Consider the following 18,709-nt stretch of genomic DNA (forward strand, 5'->3'; position numbering starts at 1 on the left):
GACCCAGCATGCAGCAGCAGAGGATGAGAAGAGGAAAGCTCCAGATGTGAGTGCAGCTTTAGAGGTGACTGGAGTATTAGAGCAGGAGGACAGGAGAGGTTATGCTGGAGCCGTGTCACGTGTCATGTATAGGGAAGCCACATCTCCTACAGCACCTATTATATTCTCACACCGGCCGCCCCTCACCTCTTAGTGGGTGTCGGAGCCCCCGAGGAGATGTGCGTCACCATCGCATCATTCATGCCGGATAACGGACGAGCCGGGCTAAAAAAACACACAAAAAATGGAAAGTTAATAAATAAATGTAAAAAAAATTTACAAAAATAGAATTAATTAACAATTTCATATATAAGATCCTCGGCTACATCTGAGCTTAAAGCAGCCTCAGGCGTCACATGACCTACATAAAGAGGCGGAGTCTGACACATCATATAGATAATACGGCTACAATGTAGACAGGGAGTTGTAACAGATGGGGTGAACCCGGCCGGAATGGGGGGACACCATCACAGATACGGTGTCCCCAGTAAACATGACAATGTAGAGGCTGCAGAGATCACCGGCCCCGCAGCAGAAGACGCGCGCTGGTCCTATAGTACATGAGGCTGCGTTACGTTGCGCTCCTCTGCTTACATTGAGGCCATATGGATCGAGGAGCGTTATAACCTCCAGGCCGGTGCTAAACCTCACACCCCAAACCAGGGACTAGGGGTATCCGGGGGATGTTACCATGTCACGTGGCCACTGCTACTCCCTGAACAACTCACTACTTCCCATCAGGCACCAGATTACCACATTCACCTGGACTGGAGATTAGAGGACAAGCCTGAGGCAGGGAAGGAAGAGCGGTGCAGCACGAGAGAAGTCATCGCACACACCAGTCACATCATGGTTTCTTCATCTGGATACAAAAGTTACTAAATGTTTGTCCCTCTCTATCCTCCTATCCTAGAGACCACAGGGCCCCCGATTATTTATACCCTAGACATGATAGCCACAGACTAAAGAGGGAAACTGTCAGCATGTCCTGCCGAATAACGATGGAACAGGGTGGGATCCTGCAGATACCGTCAGGTCTGAGCGCTGCAGGAGACTGAAGATTTTGTTCAGGCAAAACTGGAATGGAAGTGTTCCTGCGGCATCGCCCGGAAAGAAGATGCCATTAATAAACCACAAGCTGCTGGCAGCGCCCCGAGGAGCAGCAGGCGGGAAAACATGTGACAGCAAGGATATGGCATCCCCTGGACGCTGGTATACACAGTCCCCACCGGGTGACCAGAGGCAGGTTGGGACCCCACTGTGTCACCGGTTCCGCTTAGGGTGTGGTCTAAGAACTCTCTGGTTTTCACCTCAATATGGAGATTTGGACCTTGCTGCAGGGAGACCACCAGGTTGCTACCTCTTGAAATGGTCAAACTATAGACAGCAGCTGGCCCCGGGGCAAAAAGGACACCACTGCAAAGCTCCCGGGGGTCAAGTAAGAGAGAACAGAGGGGTAACCACTGCAAAGTCAGGAAACAAGCCAAAGCCATGTACAGTCTTATACAGACACCAATCTGCGAGGGAAGGTGCCTCATACAACCAGCGGCAAGACAAGGAAAGTCAGCAAAGTATTACAATACGATCACGTGCTACCAGTCAGGCTCTTCCAATAGCAACCAAAGTTTTACCTCCATCCTCTCTGCACCTACAGGCAAGCTACCATACTATATCATCATACTGGACCTACAGGCAAGCTACCATACTATATCATCATAGTGGACCTACAGGCAAGCTACCATACTATATCATCATACTGGACCTACAGGCAAGCTACCATACTATATCATCATACTGGACCTACAGGCAAGCTACCATACTATATCATCATACTGGACCTACAGGCAAGCTACCATACTATATCATCATACTGGACCTACAGGCAAGCTACCATACTATATCATCATACTGGACCTACAGGCAAGCTACCATACTATATCATCATACTGGACCTACAGGCAAGCTACCATACTATATCATCATAGTGGACCTACAGGCAAGCTACCATACTATATCATCATAGTGGACCTACAGGCAAGCTACCATACTATATCATCATAGTGGACCTACAGGCAAGCTACCATACTATATCATCATAGTGGACCTACAGGCAAGCTACCATACTATATCATCATACTGGACCTACAGGCAAGCTACCATACTATATCATCATAGTGGACCTACAGGCAAGCTACCATACTATATCATTATACTGGACCTACAGGCAAGCTACCATACTATATCATCATAGTGGACCTACAGGCAAGCTACCATACTATATCATCATAGTGGACCTACAGGCAAGCTACCATACTATATCATCATAGTGGACCTACAGGCAAGCTACCATACTATATCATCATAGTGGACCTACAGGCAAGCTACCATACTATATCATCATAGTGGACCTACAGGCAAGCTACCATACTATATCATCATAGTGGACCTACAGGCAAGCTACCATACTATATCATCATACTGGACCTACAGGCAAGCTACCATACTATATCATCATACTGGACCTACAGGCAAGCTACCATACTATATCATCATACTGGACCTACAGGCAAGCTACCATACTATATCATCATACTGGACCTACAGGCAAGCTACCATACTATATCATCATACTGGACCTACAGGCAAGCTACCATACTATATCATCATACTGGACAGACAGGCAAGCTACCATACTATATCATCATACTGGACCTACAGGCAAGCTACCATACTATATCATCATACTGGACCTACAGGCAAGCTACCATACTATATCATCATACTGGACCTACAGGCAAGCTACCATACTATATCATCATACTGGACCTACAGGCAAGCTACCATACTATATCATCATACTGGACCTACAGGCAAGCTACCATACTATATCATCATACTGGACCTACAGGCAAGCTACCATACTATATCATCATACTGGACCTACAGGCAAGCTACCATACTATATCATCATACTGGACCTACAGGCAAGCTACCATACTATATCATCATACTGGACCTACAGGCAAGCTACCATACTATATCATCATACTGGACCTACAGGCAAGCTACCATACTATATCATCATACTGGACCTACAGGCAAGCTACCATACTATATCATCATACTGGACCTACAGGCAAGCTACCATACTATATCATCATACTGGACCTACAGGCAAGCTACCATACTATATCATCATACTGGACCTACAGGCAAGCTACCATACTATATCATCATACTGGACCTACAGGCAAGCTACCATACTATATCATCATACTGGACCTACAGGCAAGCTACCATACTATATCATCATACTGGACCTACAGGCAAGCTACCATACTATATCATCATACTGGACCTACAGGCAAGCTACCATACTATATCATCATACTGGACCTACAGGCAAGCTACCATACTATATCATCATACTGGACCTACAGGCAAGCTACCATACTATATCATCATACTGGACCTACAGGCAAGCTACCATACTATATCATCATACTGGACCTACAGGCAAGCTACCATACTATATCATCATACTGGACCTACAGGCAAGCTACCATACTATATCATCATACTGGACCTACAGGCAAGCTACCATACTATATCATCATACTGGACCTACAGGCAAGCCATAGCCAAAGCCCACCAAACCCACATATGCATCTAATACAACCGAGCCACCAATACCTTCATCACATATCAAACCCCCAAGACTTAGGAGAAGAAACATTTCCTTACTCCCACAATCGCTGCTAGGACTGGTCGAGGTGGAGAGGTCTAAACCCAAGATCCTGAACATGAGAGAGTCCTCTACCGGTGCAGAGATTTAGGACACCTCACAAGGTCTCACCAGGGCCCTGGTGCTGGAGGACATCCGGTGGACCCGGGTTTTCCCGATGGTATTCAAAACCAGATAATGAAGTGTTGGCCGTTCCTTGGAGCCGAGACCTCAACCCCAGAGAAGCAAAAAGATACCACAAAACTTCTCCAGACCGAGAAACAAATAAGGTAAAATGTGAAGTTGAAGACATCGGCCATGGACGGGCGCAGGGGTTGTCACCTGTCCCATTATCTGTTCTTTCCTCATTGTGGTGGAAAGGTCCAAATCCTAAACATTCAATATAAGAATTCATTGCACCAGAGCAGGACGACCCCTTCCACCGGGTCTACAGCCTTTGGCCTCTCGAGATGCTCGGAGAGACCAATAGTCTTGTAGTTGTGGGATCTTTACTCTCACTGGAGGCAACAATTAAGGTTCCTAAAACCTCATAATGGAAGAGCTGGACATCACAAAACGTGGACATCCGGATCAAAGGTCAATAGTTCCTGTTCACACGTCCTTGGATCTGACCGAGAAGTAGATGACTACTAAGCCGGGAATTAAGGACTTTAACATCGAAAAAGCACAAAATACCCTAAAACCTCCCCCTGATGAAGTACTTACCATAGGTGATAGCCCTGTAAGGAATGTAAGGTGTGACACAAGTAGCAGGATGAGCCCCACGGATGGCACAGGCAGACCCACGGATGGCACAGTCAGACCCACGGATGGCGGCTCTCCTCTTACCAATCCTGTTATATCACATATCTACAGCTACGTAACAGGTTAATAAATAACGGCAAATCAATATGGACTGGACAGCGACGTAACCCCAGCCGGAGCGGCAGAGGATGGGTGCAGCGAGGTATGTGGACCCCCTCAGCCAATCCGGCCGTACTGTACCAGGATAATCAGCCCAGGCACATCCCGGGGAGCAGGCACACGCAGGGTTAATGAGCGGACAGACACAACATGCAGAGAAGACATACGAGCCGGCGGAGGAGCCCAGACCCTGCAGCGGTGAGGAGACGCCACTCGCCCGATCCGCACTCTCAGCATCCTCCTCCGATACCCTACACTCTGCACCGTCTCTAAGGAAACCACCGGTCACGTGACCAAGGGGTCTCCATCAGGAGCCAAGAGGACAGGAGCGGCCAGAAGAGAGGAGGAGGAGAGGAGATCTGCATCACCAATAGGATGGAGACCGAGCTCCTCTATATACACAGCCCCCCATAACGCATCTCCATCTATATACACAGCACCCCCCCAGTAATATATGTCCAGCTATATACACAGCACAGCCCCCAGTAATATATGTCCATCTATATACACAGCCCCCCAGTAATATATGTCCATCTATATACACAGCACAGCTCCCCAGTAATATATGTCCAGCTATATACACAGCACACCTCCCCAGTAATATATGTCCATCTATATACACAGCACAGCTCCCCAGTAATATATGTCCATCTATATACACAGCACAGCTCCCCAGTAATATATGTCCATCTATATACACAGCACAGCCCCCCAGTAATATATGTCCATCTATATACACAGCACAGCCCCCAGTAATATATGTCCATCTATATACACAGCACACCCCCCAGTAATATATGTACATCTATATACACAGCACAGCCCCCCAGTAATTTATGTCCATCTATATACACAGCACAGCCCCCCAGTAATATATGTCCATCTATATACACAGCACAGCCCCCCGGTAATATATGTCCATCTATATACACAGCCCCCCGGTAATATATGTCCATCTATATACACAGCACCCCAGTAATATATGTCCATCCATATACACAGCACAGCCCCCCAGTAATATATGTCCATCTATATACACAGCACAGCCCCCCAGTAATATATGTCCATCTATATACACAGCACCCCCCCAGTAATATATGTCCATCTATATACACAGCACCCCCCCAGTAATATATGTCCATCTATATACACAGCACCCCCCCAGTAATATATGTCCAGCTATATACACAGCACACCCCCCAGTAATATATGTCCAGCTATATACACAGCACAGCCCCCCAGTAATATATGTCCATCTATATACACAGCACCCCAGTAATATATGTCCATCCATATACACAGCCCAGCCCCCCAGTAATATATGTCCATCTATATACACAGCACAGCCCCCCAGTAATATATGTCCATCTATATACACAGCACCCCCCAGTAATATATGTCCATCTATATACACAGCACAGCCCCCCAGTAATATATGTCCATCTATATACACAGCACACCCCCCAGTAATATATGTCCAGCTATATACACAGCACAGCCCCCCAGTAATATATGTCCATCTATATACACAGCACACCCCCCAGTAATATATGTCCATCTATATACACAGCACAGCCCCCCAGTAATATATGTCCATCTATATACACAGCACAACCCCCCAGTAATATATGTCCATCTATATACACAGCACCCCCCAGTAATATATGTCCATCTATATACACAGCACAGCCCCCCAGTAATATATGTCCATCTATATACACAGCACACCCCCCAGTAATATATGTCCAGCTATATACACAGCACAGCCCCCCAGTAATATATGTCCATCTATATACACAGCACACCCCCCAGTAATATATGTCCATCTATATACACAGCACAGCCCCCCAGTAATATATGTCCATCTATATACACAGCACAACCCCCCAGTAATATATGTCCATCTATATACACAGCACAACCCCCCAGTAATATATGTCCATCCATATACACAGCACAGCCCCCCAGTAATATATGTCCATCCATATACACAGCACAGCCCCCCAGTAATATATGTCCATCTATATACACAGCACAACCCCCCAGTAATATATGTCCATCTATATACACAGCACACCCCCCAGTAATATATGTCCATCTATATACACAGCACAGCCCCCCAGTAATATATGTCCATCTATATACACAGCACACCCCCCAGTAATATATGTCCATCTATATACACAGCACAGCCCCCCAGTAATATATGTCCATCTATATACACACCCTCTCCCTTAATGAATGCCCATCTATATACAAAGCACAACCCCCCAGTAATGTATGTCCATCTATATACACAGCCCCCCCCCCCATGTATGCCCACCGCCCGAATTACTGCAATATTTTGAATCTTGGGCAAAAATTACTGGCGTCCGAGATAATCATTAGCTCCAAAAAGGATCAGCAGATTTCCCTGGCGTAACACCAGCTGAAGGAACTTCTCTACAGAGAAGATACCAGAGGACCACCACTGCTGACGCAACACTTGTCTCCTACTTATACTAACTGCAGGGCTAAGAGTGGAGGGTCCAAAGCACCAAGACTGGTAGACGGCCTTGCTGTCAATCTTCCAATGGAATCTAACCGGAAAGTAAAGATCAGAAGGTCCTCCAAGAATTCATCCATTTCTTAAATTCATCCGTTTCGCCTCTGTGCTTCTTCTGGGGCAGGGCCCCAGGGCCCCAGAAGAAGCACAGAGGCGAAACCCTGGGTCGGGCAAGGATTGGCGTCCTCGTGGAGTCATTTGTGATATGCGCATTTTTTATCTACATATGTGAGTAGAACTGGAAATAAAAGTTTTAAAAGTTTGAAACTGTCTACACTACGTCTGGATATGTCTCTTATATGCAGTGAGTGGGGAGACTAGGACAGGAGTGAAAATACTGACGGTTTCTGGTCTGAATGGTGACTTATCCCTGAAAGTGATCCCTTGTGTTTGGTGCACAAATAAGGAGGAAACCTGCATGGATCGTCTTTTTCGTTTTTGAGCTCCGGTCACAAAAGAGTTTCTTCTACTGGATTATTGAATAGTGGATGTTTGCTGGATCCATCTAGGACCGTTAAGGACAGCTCATAAGAGGGAAGGTGCAGCACCACGCAAAATTTTTTTGTTGATTTCTTAAAGATGATGGAAATCCTCCACCTCAACATGAGGAGAGAAAAAGAACTGGACTGCACATCCACACATGATACAATGATCTACTGCCACTAGGCTACATTATATAACGAACTCGAGGTTCTTAGTTACATTACTTAGTCCTCCACCTCAAGCTCTAGAGAAACCCTTTCTCCATAGATGGTCCTCCATCTGACCTCGGAGTTTCCGACTGGTGATGACCAAGTAGAGCTCCCCTTGGTGTCCTGATAAACTTATCTTCAAGAACAATGGTACTTGCACCAATGCCTCTCATGGATGGTAAAGCTAAGCTCTACCCAAGTGGAGGAGGATGTGGACTGAGGTGTGAAAATCTCTCCAACACATCTATATAATACATAGGACATCAACTAAAAGGGCCTCCACTGGGTCTCTGAATATTTACATCTCCCCTTGGGACCAGCATCACAACATCCTGAAGAAGGTCTTCATCTCGTAGAAGCGGAACATGGACAATGGGGGAGATTTATCCTTAGACGACTCTTTGTGATACTTCTATGACGGCCTTTGAAGCTTCGCTGCTTTTCAGAGTTGGCCCTTTAGTGAATACTTCAGGGGTTTAAAAAAAATAAAAAAATAATCGCACCAGCACATTCACCAGGGGAGGAGTGGAGCGTTGTTCTAGCAATTGTTCTATATTCAAGCTGCTATTTCTGAATCATGGGAAAAGGCCCTTGTGATTTTTTGACCCCCCTTTGTGTTCTTTTGCCACTTGTAGCAGCCGCAGCATTCAGCTGGGGAGGAGGAGGAGGGAGAAGTATCACAAGAACAGCCCCCAGGGGTCATCACACCGAGGTGTAACAGCAGCAAATACACAACACAAATGTGCAGCATTCAGCTGGGAAGGAGAAGGAGTGTGAAGTATCACAAGAACAGCCCCCAGGGGTCATCACACCGAAGTGTAACGGCAGCAAATACACAACACAAATGTGCAGCATTCAGCTGGGGAGGAGGAGGAGGAGTGTGAAGTATCACAAGAACAGCCCCCAGGGGTCATCACACCGAGGTGTAACAGCAGCAAATACACAACACAAATGTGCAGCATTCAGCTGGGGAGGAGGAGAAGTGTGAAGTATCACAAAAACAGCCCCCAGGGGTCATCACACCGAGGTGTAACAGCAGCAAATACACAACACAAATGTGCAGCATTCAGCTGGGGAGGAGGAGGAGGGAGAAGTATCACAAGAACAGCCCCCAGGGGTCATCACACCGAGGTGTAACAGCAGCAAATACTCAACACAAATGTGCAGCATTCAGCTGGGAAGGAGAAGGAGTGTGAAGTATCACAAGAACAGCCCCCAGGGGTCATCACACCGAAGTGTAACGGCAGCAAATACACAACACAAATGTGCAGCATTCAGCTGGGGAGGAGGAGGAGTGTGAAGTATCACAAGAACAGCCCCCAGGGGTCATCACACCGAGGTGTAACAGCAGCAAATACACAACACAAATGTGCAGCATTCAGCTGGGGAGGAGGAGAAGTGTGAAGTATCACAAGAACAGCCCCCAGGGGTCATCACACCGAGGTGTAACAGCAGCAAATACACAACACAAATGTGCAGCATTCAGCTGGGGAGGAGGAGGAGGGAGAAGTATCACAAGAACAGCCCCCAGGGGTCATCACACCGAGGTGTAACAGCAGCAAATACTCAACACAAATGTGCAGCACGAAGGAAATGCACCGTGCCACAAAGTGTGTGTAGTACTATAAATTGTACAACGGCCTCACATTACACAAAGATAAAAACACAACAAGAAGCACAACCTCGACAAGAACACACACAAGCTAAAACACAAAAAATACACAACGTCACCGACTCACCAATAGTGTACGACAACAAAACACACACATCTTCCTAAATGTCCTCCTGGTCATTGTGTGTCCTAAGTGAATATCTCCTGACATTAAGATCAGGATTTAGTATTTTATACATTGTGTATATTCTAAAGCACAGAATAAAAATGTAAATGAGATCATCGTAAATGACGCTGATGATAATCAGAGACGCGGTCAGATACCTGCGGACGCGGTCACACGCTGCAGCTACAACTGAAACACAATCAATTTTTAGGTGGTTATTGGTGCAATTTTGTTAATTTAACAGGTGAAAGACATGAACTCAGGGCGTAAATTCGATATTGAAGGGGAAACCTGTTCAACAAAATGTGATTCAGCGGTTCAGTCCGTGTCCTTCACTTGGTAAAATAAGAAACTGCACCTGAAACCACCTCAAATTATTGGTGATAATCTGGTACCTGGTGGTAATTTCCTCAATTATCTGACAAACAAAGTCCCCCAATAAGGCCGTCACCTCCGAAACACAAATGTAAGAGAGGACAGGATAATGCGGAGAATCTCCATGAGGAATTGTTTCATCACCGCAGCTGGAATTACCACCAGTTCAGCCCTGACCAAGGGAAGGATCTGTCCCTTCATACAGTGCCACAACATTTAACAGGATTTGGACTGAAAGCCGACTCTGCGGTGACCAAACCTCTCATTAGCAAAAAGAATCAGGAGGAGAGACTCCCCTTTACTGAGGAGCAGGTTGTGTGGACAGGGGAGAAGTGGCCACAGGTCATTTTGATAATGAAAGCGAGTTATTTGGATCTGAATGGAAATATTATGTTTCTCGACACACTGGGAAAATACTGATCCCAAAGTGTGCAGAGCAGTCAGTGACAGGTGGTGGAGGAAGTGTCATGGTTTGGGGAATGTTTTCTGCAGCAGGAGTTGGATCTCTCATACAGCCACATGGCAGAGGGACTACAAGTATCAGAACCTTCTCCTACAGCACGTGGCTCATTCCTTGTGTTCTTCACTCAATCAGCAGCAATTTTCATGAAGGACAATAACCTCACACAACAAAACAATTAAAGCAGTTTCCTTGAAACAGAAAACATTGAAACAATGAAATAGCTGCAGGCCAGAGTCCTGATCTAAACCCAATAGGAAACCTCTGGAAAATCCTTAGTGAATCCTTAAGAACCACAACAGTCACAGAAATGTGACTGGAAGAAGAGTGGAGAAGAACCCAGCAGAACCGCGTGAGATACTAGTGATGTCCAGTGGCCGGGGCTGAGGGCCGGAGGCCGGGGCTGAGGGCCGGAGGCCGGGGCTGAGGGCCGGAGGCCGGGGCTGAGGGCCGGAGGCCGGGGCTGAGGGCCAGAGGCCGGGGCTGAGGGCCAGAGGCCGGGGCTGAGGGCCAGAGGCCGGGGCTGAGGGCCAGAGGCCGGGGCTGAGGGCCAGAGGCCGGGGCTGAGGGCCAGAGGCCGGGGCTGAGGGCCAGAGGCCGGGGCTGAGGTCCTGTGCTGTCCCTACTGACTGCTGGGACCTGCAGGACATATCACTCTAATCTCTCTCTGGGCTCCAGTCATTATTGTTCACACCCATCATCCCGCCCTCTATACACCAGCACACCCATCATCCTGCCCTCTATACACCAGCACACCCATCATCCTGCCCTCTATACACCAGCACACCCATCATCCTGCCCACTGTACACCAGCACACCCATCATCCTGCCCTCTATACACCAGCACACCCATCATCCTGCCCACTGTACACCAGCACACCCATCATCCTGCCCACTATACACCAGCACACCCATCATCCTGCCCACTATACACCAGCACACCCATCATCCTGCCCACTATACACCAGCACACCCATCATCCTGCCCACTATACAACGGCACACCGATCATCCTGCACACTATACACCAGCACACCCATCATCCTGCCGTCTACACAACCAGCACACCCATCATCCTGCACACTATACACCAGCACACCCATCATCCTGCACACTATACACCAGCACACCCATCATCCTGCACACTATACACCAGCACACCCATCATCCTGCACACTATACACCAGCACACCCATCATCCCGCCCTCTATACACCAGCACACCCATCATCCCGCCCTCTATACACCGGCACACCCATCATCCTGCCCTCTATACACCGGCACACCCATCATCCTGCCCTCTATACACCGGCACACCCATCATCCTGCACACTATACACCGGCACACCCATCATCCTGCACACTATACACCGGCACACCCATCATCCTGCCCTCTATACACCGGCACACCCATCATCCTGCACACTATACACCGGCACACCCATCATTCTGCCCACTAAACACCGGCACACCCATCATCCTGCCCACTGTACACCGGCACACCCATCATCCTGCCCACTATACACCGGCACACCCATCATCCTGCCCACTGTACACCGGCACACCCATCATTCTGCCCACTATACACCAGCACACCCATCATCCTGCCCACTATACACCAGCACACCCATCATCCTGCCCACTATACACCAGCACACCCATCATCCTGCCCACTATACACCAGCACACCCATCATCCTGCCCACTATACACCAGCACACCCTTCATCCTGCACACTGTACACCAGCACACCCATCATCCTGAACACTATACACCAGCACACCCATCATTCTGCCCACTATACACCAGCACACCCATCATCCTGCCCACTGTACACTGGAACACCCATCATCCTGAACACTATACACCGGCACACCCATCATTCTGCCCACTATACACCAGCACACCCATCATCCTGCCCACTATACACCGGCACACCCATCATCCTGCCCACTATACACCAGCACACCCATCATCCTGCCCACTATACACCGGCACACCCATCATCCTGCCCACTATACACCAGCACACCCATCATCCTGCCGTCTACACACCAGCACACCCATCATCCTGCACACTATACACCAGCACACCCATCATCCTGCCCTCTATACACCAGCACACCCATCATCCTGCCCACTATACACCAGCACACCCATCATCCTGCCCACTATACACCGGCACACCCATCATCCTGCCCACTATACACCGGCACACCCATCATCCTGCCCTCTATACACCAGCACACCCATCATCCTGCCCACTATACACCAGCACACCCATCATCCTGCCCACTATACACCGGCACACCCATCATCCTGCCCTCTATACACCAGCACACCCATCATCCTGCCCTCTATACACCAGCACACCCATCATCCTGCCCACTGTACACCAGCACACCCATCATCCTGCCCACTATACACCAGCACACCCATCATCCTGCCCACTATACACCAGCACACCCATCATCCTGCCCACTATACACCAGCACACCCATCATCCTGCCCACTATACAACGGCACACCGATCATCCTGCACACTATACACCAGCACACCCATCATCCTGCCGTCTACACAACCAGCACACCCATCATCCTGCACACTATACACCAGCACACCCATCATCCTGCACACTATACACCAGCACACCCATCATCCTGCACACTATACACCAGCACACCCATCATCCCGCCCTCTATACACCGGCACACCCATCATCTTGCCCTCTATACACCGGCACACCCATCATCCTGCCCTCTATACACCGGCACACCCATCATCCTGCACACTATACACCGGCACACCCATCATCCTGCACACTATACACCGGCACACCCATCATCCTGCCCTCTATACACCGGCACACCCATCATTCTGCCCACTAAACAACGGCACTCCCATCATCCTGCCCACTGTACACCGGCACACCCATCATCCTGCCCACTATACACCAGCACACCCATCATCCTGCCCACTATACACCAGCACACCCATCATCCTGCCCACTATACACCAGCACACCCTTCATCCTGCACACTGTACACCAGCACACCCATCACCCTGAACACTATACACCAGCACACCCATCATTCTGCCCACTATACACCAGCACACCCATCATCCTGCCCACTGTACACTGGAACACCCATCATCCTGAACACTATACACCGGCACACCCATCATCCTGCCCACTATACACCAGCGCACCCATCATCCTGCCCACTATACACCGGCACACCCATCATCCTGCCCACTATACACCAGCACACCCATCATCCTGCCGTCTACACACCAGCACACCCATCATCCTGCACACTATACACCGGCACACCCATCATCCTGCCCACTATACACCGGCACACCCATCATCCTGCCCACTATACACCAGCACACTCATCATCCTGCCCACTATACACCGGCACACCCATCATCCTGCCCACTATACACCAGCACACCCATCATCCTGCCGTCTACACACCAGCACACCCATCATCCTGCACACTATACACCGGCACACCCATCATCCTGCCGTCTACACACCAGCACACCCATCATCCTGCCCATCATACACCAGCACACCCATCATCCTGCCCACTATACACTGGCACACCCATCATCCTGCACACTATACACCGGCACACCCATCATCCTGCCCTCTATACACCGGCACACCCATCATTCTGCCCACTAAACAACGGCACTCCCATCATCCTGCCCACTGTACACCGGCACACCCATCATCCTGCCCACTATACACCAGCACACCCATCATCCTGCCCACTATACACCAGCACACCCATCATCCTGCCCACTATACACCAGCACACCCTTCATCCTGCACACTGTACACCAGCACACCCATCATCCTGAACACTATACACCAGCACACCCATCATTCTGCCCACTATACACCAGCACACCCATCATCCTGCCCACTGTACACTGGAACACCCATCATCCTGAACACTATACACCGGCACACCCATCATCCTGCCCACTATACACCAGCGCACCCATCATCCTGCATACTATACACCAGCACACCCATCATCCTGAACACTATACACCAGCACACCCATCATTCTGCCCACTATACACCAGCACACCCATCATCCTGCCCACTGTACACTGGAACACCCATCATCCTGAACACTATACACCGGCACACCCATCATCCTGCCCACTATACACCAGCGCACCCATCATCCTGCATACTATACACCAGCACACCCATCATCCTGCCCACTATACACCGGCACACCCATCATCCTGCCCACTATACACCAGCACACCCATCATCCTGCCGTCTACACACCAGCACACCCATCATCCTGCACACTATACACCGGCACACCCATCATCCTGCCCACTATACACCAGCACACCCATCATCCTGCCCACTATACACCAGCACACTCATCATCCTGCCCACTATACACCGGCACACCCATCATCCTGCCCACTATACACCAGCACACCCATCATCCTGCCGTCTACACACCAGCACACCCATCATCCTGCACACTATACACCGGCACACCCATCATCCTGCCGTCTACACACCAGCACACCCATCATCCTGCCCATCATACACCAGCACACCCATCATCCTGCCCACTATACACTGGCACACCCATCATCCTGCACACTATACACCAGCACACCCATCATCCTGCCCATCATACACCAGCACACCCATCATCCTGCCCACTATACACCGGCACACCCATCATCCTGCCCACTGTACACCGGCACACCCATCATCCTGCCCTCTATACACTGGCACACCCATCATCCTGCACACTATACACCAGCACACCCATCATCCTGCCCATCATACACCAGCACACCCATCATCCTGCCCACTATACACCGGCACACCCATCATTCTGCCCACTATACACCAGCACACCCATCATCCTTCCCACTGTACACCGGCACACCCATCATTCTGCCCACTATACACCAGCACACCCATCATCCTGCCCACTATACACCAGCACACCCATCATCCTGCCCACTATACACCAGCACACCCATCATCCTGCCCACTATACACCAGCACACCCATCATCCTGCCGTCTACACACAAGCACACCCATCATCCTGCACACTATACACCAGCACACCCATCATCCTGCCCACTATACACCAGCACACCCATCATCCTGCCGTCTACACACAAGCACACCCATCATCCTGCACACTATACACCAGCACACCCATCATCCTGCCCACTATACACCAGCACACCCATCATCCTGCCCACTATACACCAGCACACCCATCATCCTGCCGTCTACACACCAGCACACCCATCATCCTGCACACTATACACCGGCACACCCATCATCCTGCCGTCTACACACCAGCACACCCATCATCCTGCCCACTATACACCAGCACACCCATCATCCTGCACACTATACACCGGCACACCCATCATCCTGCCCACTGTACACCAGCACACCCATCATCCAGCCCACTATACACCAGCACACCCATCATCCTGCCCACTACACACAAGGACATATAACCCTGCCATCTATGAGTGATGAGATGAGTCAGATGTCTCTTCTGTATCCGGGGGTCTCGTCCTACCTTCCTGGCTTAGCGTCTCGTCCACAATCACAGAGATGCCTCGGGTCAAAGTCTCCCTTCCCAGGTAATGTTTTACAGACTCCTCCTCTCCCGTGGATCCTCGGGGAGGATGTGACTGTATACTTGGGGGATTTACTACTACCCCCACCCTCATTCATTATTCCTCTAAACACATTCACACACAGTTTTCATTTTACAGCCTGGGCTCCAGTGCCATATCCTTGTGAATGTAGAAGCTCTCTCTCCCCCTATCACAGCAGAAAGTGCCAGCACCCTCATAAAGCCCAGATAGTAAATTTACTCCCCGTTCAATGAGACCGAGTTGAGTTTCCGCAGAGATGCGATATAAGCGCTGCATACAGGACCAGTCATATCGGTGTGAAGGTCACTGACCCGCAAGGCATGGGTGCACCTACCACATGTAAGCACGATAGAACGTCACTTCTGCAGAACAGCAGGCGGCTCTGTATACCAAGTCTCACCAGATCAGCACAGTTCTCCTAGTGCACGACACTAAAGCTCCCATCATACATTGCACTCCGGAGCATCACACCATAGAGATCTACTGCATGTGTGGGACAATAGTGGGGTCAACCTCTACACCATAACATTAAGAACAGGGGCACAAAATGGTCAAAAGCTTAAAACTGAGTCCACGATATACACAAAGTGTCCATTGCTGTTCTCAAATCTTTTACACTTACCCTTTCTGTGCCCATTACTGTCCATATTCTTATTACTATTATGGCCCCAATTCTGGTGCCCATTGCGGTGCCCATTCTTATGCCCCTTATGATCCCCATTGCTATAAAAAAAAAACATCACCTTTCCCTAGCCCAGTCTATTACAGCTGCTCTTACTGGGCCCATTACTATCCTCAAATCTATTCCGTTACCCTCCCATCACCCGGTGCTGTGCCCATCACATTTCAGATAAGTCCCAGAATTACTGCAGAATCTATAGTGTGACCGAGCGCTGACAAGTCATCTGTATAGAAAACCTGCAATGAAAACCAAGCGCTCAGCACCACGAGGGGGCCGCAGAGACCCACCACAAAGTCTGCTGCAAAAAATGTGTCCACACTGATCTGTCTACCCGCAGGTCCCAGATACAAGGTTTGGGTTACTCTCCTGACCCAATGGATGTGGAGCCCCCACGGATGCTCAGCGATGTCCCTGTACTGCCGAGTAAAGCAATAACCGTCTTTATTACGTTCTGTGATGTGATAGTCGCTTCTTTAGAGGGGAAACGCAGATGTTCTCCGGTAATTACACATAATGAGCGATGACACAGATCATAAAGCAGGAGGATAATGTGCTCCCTGATTATTATAACCTCCCCGTACATTATACCTGCGCCCCGCCAGAAGATAACTTCGTCACTTCGTTCAGTCTGCTACCATCTATGGCTCCCGGATTGCTGAGCACCTCCGTGAGTACGAGGAAGCTGGCAAGGCACTGAGGAGGCTCCAGGAGGAGATAAGGGAGACCGTGGCCCTAGCGGGGGTGGCTACACAGAAGAAAAAGTCTGATCTTCTTATCACCATCAACAGGCTTAAAGCCGAGGTCACCGCTCTGGAGGAGAAGCGACATCTTATCCGCGAGCACAGCGGTCCGTTTCGTGAAAAATTGGAAACTGACGCCCGGTTTGAGGAGATGCGCCAGGAGAAGCTGAGAAAGCTGAAGGGGCTTGAGATCCAGCCGTGTCCGTCTGGTGGCCTGCACCAACACCAGCAGGCCTCGCACGACAGGCTGCCTGCAGAGCAAGCGCCATTACCATCAGGCTGCGGCTCTGCCAACCTGGAGGAGGAAAGTGATGACAGCGGCCAGGGGGGGGCGCTAATGGCTCAGATCCGTCAGCTTGAGTCCCCAGTTCACCTCCAGAACTTTTCTTTCGGTGATGATATCCCAAATGACGAACAAAGGAGGAAGAAGAGACCCAAGAAGATCAAGGCGTCTCAGGAGGTGAATCTGGTGTTTCGTCCCCTCCCTGGTCCCTCCGGGCGGGCAGCAGTGCCAGCCTGTCGTGTAGGCCCCGTTACCCAGCCCAGCACGAATCCTGCAGTGGACTCGGTGCCAGGGTGCGGGGAGATTGCAAAGCCACGTTCCATCATGGCGCAGAGCACCAGCCTTGTTTGTAGTAGCAAGGATGGTGCAGGGAAGGCATCGGCTGAAAGGCCGGACAGTGAGGGCGATCCGGCAGGTCCTGGTACTGTGCGCTGCCCCCCAGTGGGAGGGGGGGGGTGGCCCAGTGCCAGGGGCGGTGGCTCCTGTGGCCCCTAGCGCTGTGGCTGCATCTAGCTCCGGTGAGCAGCGGAAGTGTGATGGGGCTGCTGGGGCTTGTGGTGCGGCGCCTCCCAAGCGTCCTGTGCAGCCTGCGGGAAAGGGCGCAGGAAAGGTTTTATTTTGTATCGGTGCATCAGACCCTGGAGATGGCACAAAGAGACTGTCCGGAGTTAATAAAGATAAGAGACTTCTTGCATCCAGCGAGCAGCGATGCACAAACATTAAAAGAAAAGCTGACAACAAGGGGTTAATGCCAATGAGGCAGAGGGCACAAGTAAGATCGGGG

The 18,709-nt window shown here is 49.8% G+C and overlaps 1 protein-coding gene across 6 annotated transcripts in view; it reads right to left on the reverse strand.

The window, feature by feature from the left end:
- The window catches only part of DTNB (dystrobrevin beta), a 93,205-nt gene that overhangs the window by 16,329 nt on the left and 58,167 nt on the right, over positions 1–18,709 (reverse strand). For all 6 annotated transcript variants that reach the window (XR_011854372.1, XM_072143943.1, XM_072143942.1 and 3 more), the window contains one exon: positions 187–264. Coding sequence is in view for 5 of the 6 variants with exons in the window: in XM_072143943.1 (XP_072000044.1) it covers positions 187–264 (78 nt within the window). In the remaining variant the exon portion in view is untranslated. The remainder of the gene's footprint in view (positions 1–186; positions 265–18,709) is intronic.

The sequence above is a fragment of the Engystomops pustulosus genome, chromosome 3, assembly GCF_040894005.1.
Source record: "Engystomops pustulosus chromosome 3, aEngPut4.maternal, whole genome shotgun sequence".
NCBI lineage: Eukaryota > Metazoa > Chordata > Amphibia > Anura > Leptodactylidae > Engystomops > Engystomops pustulosus.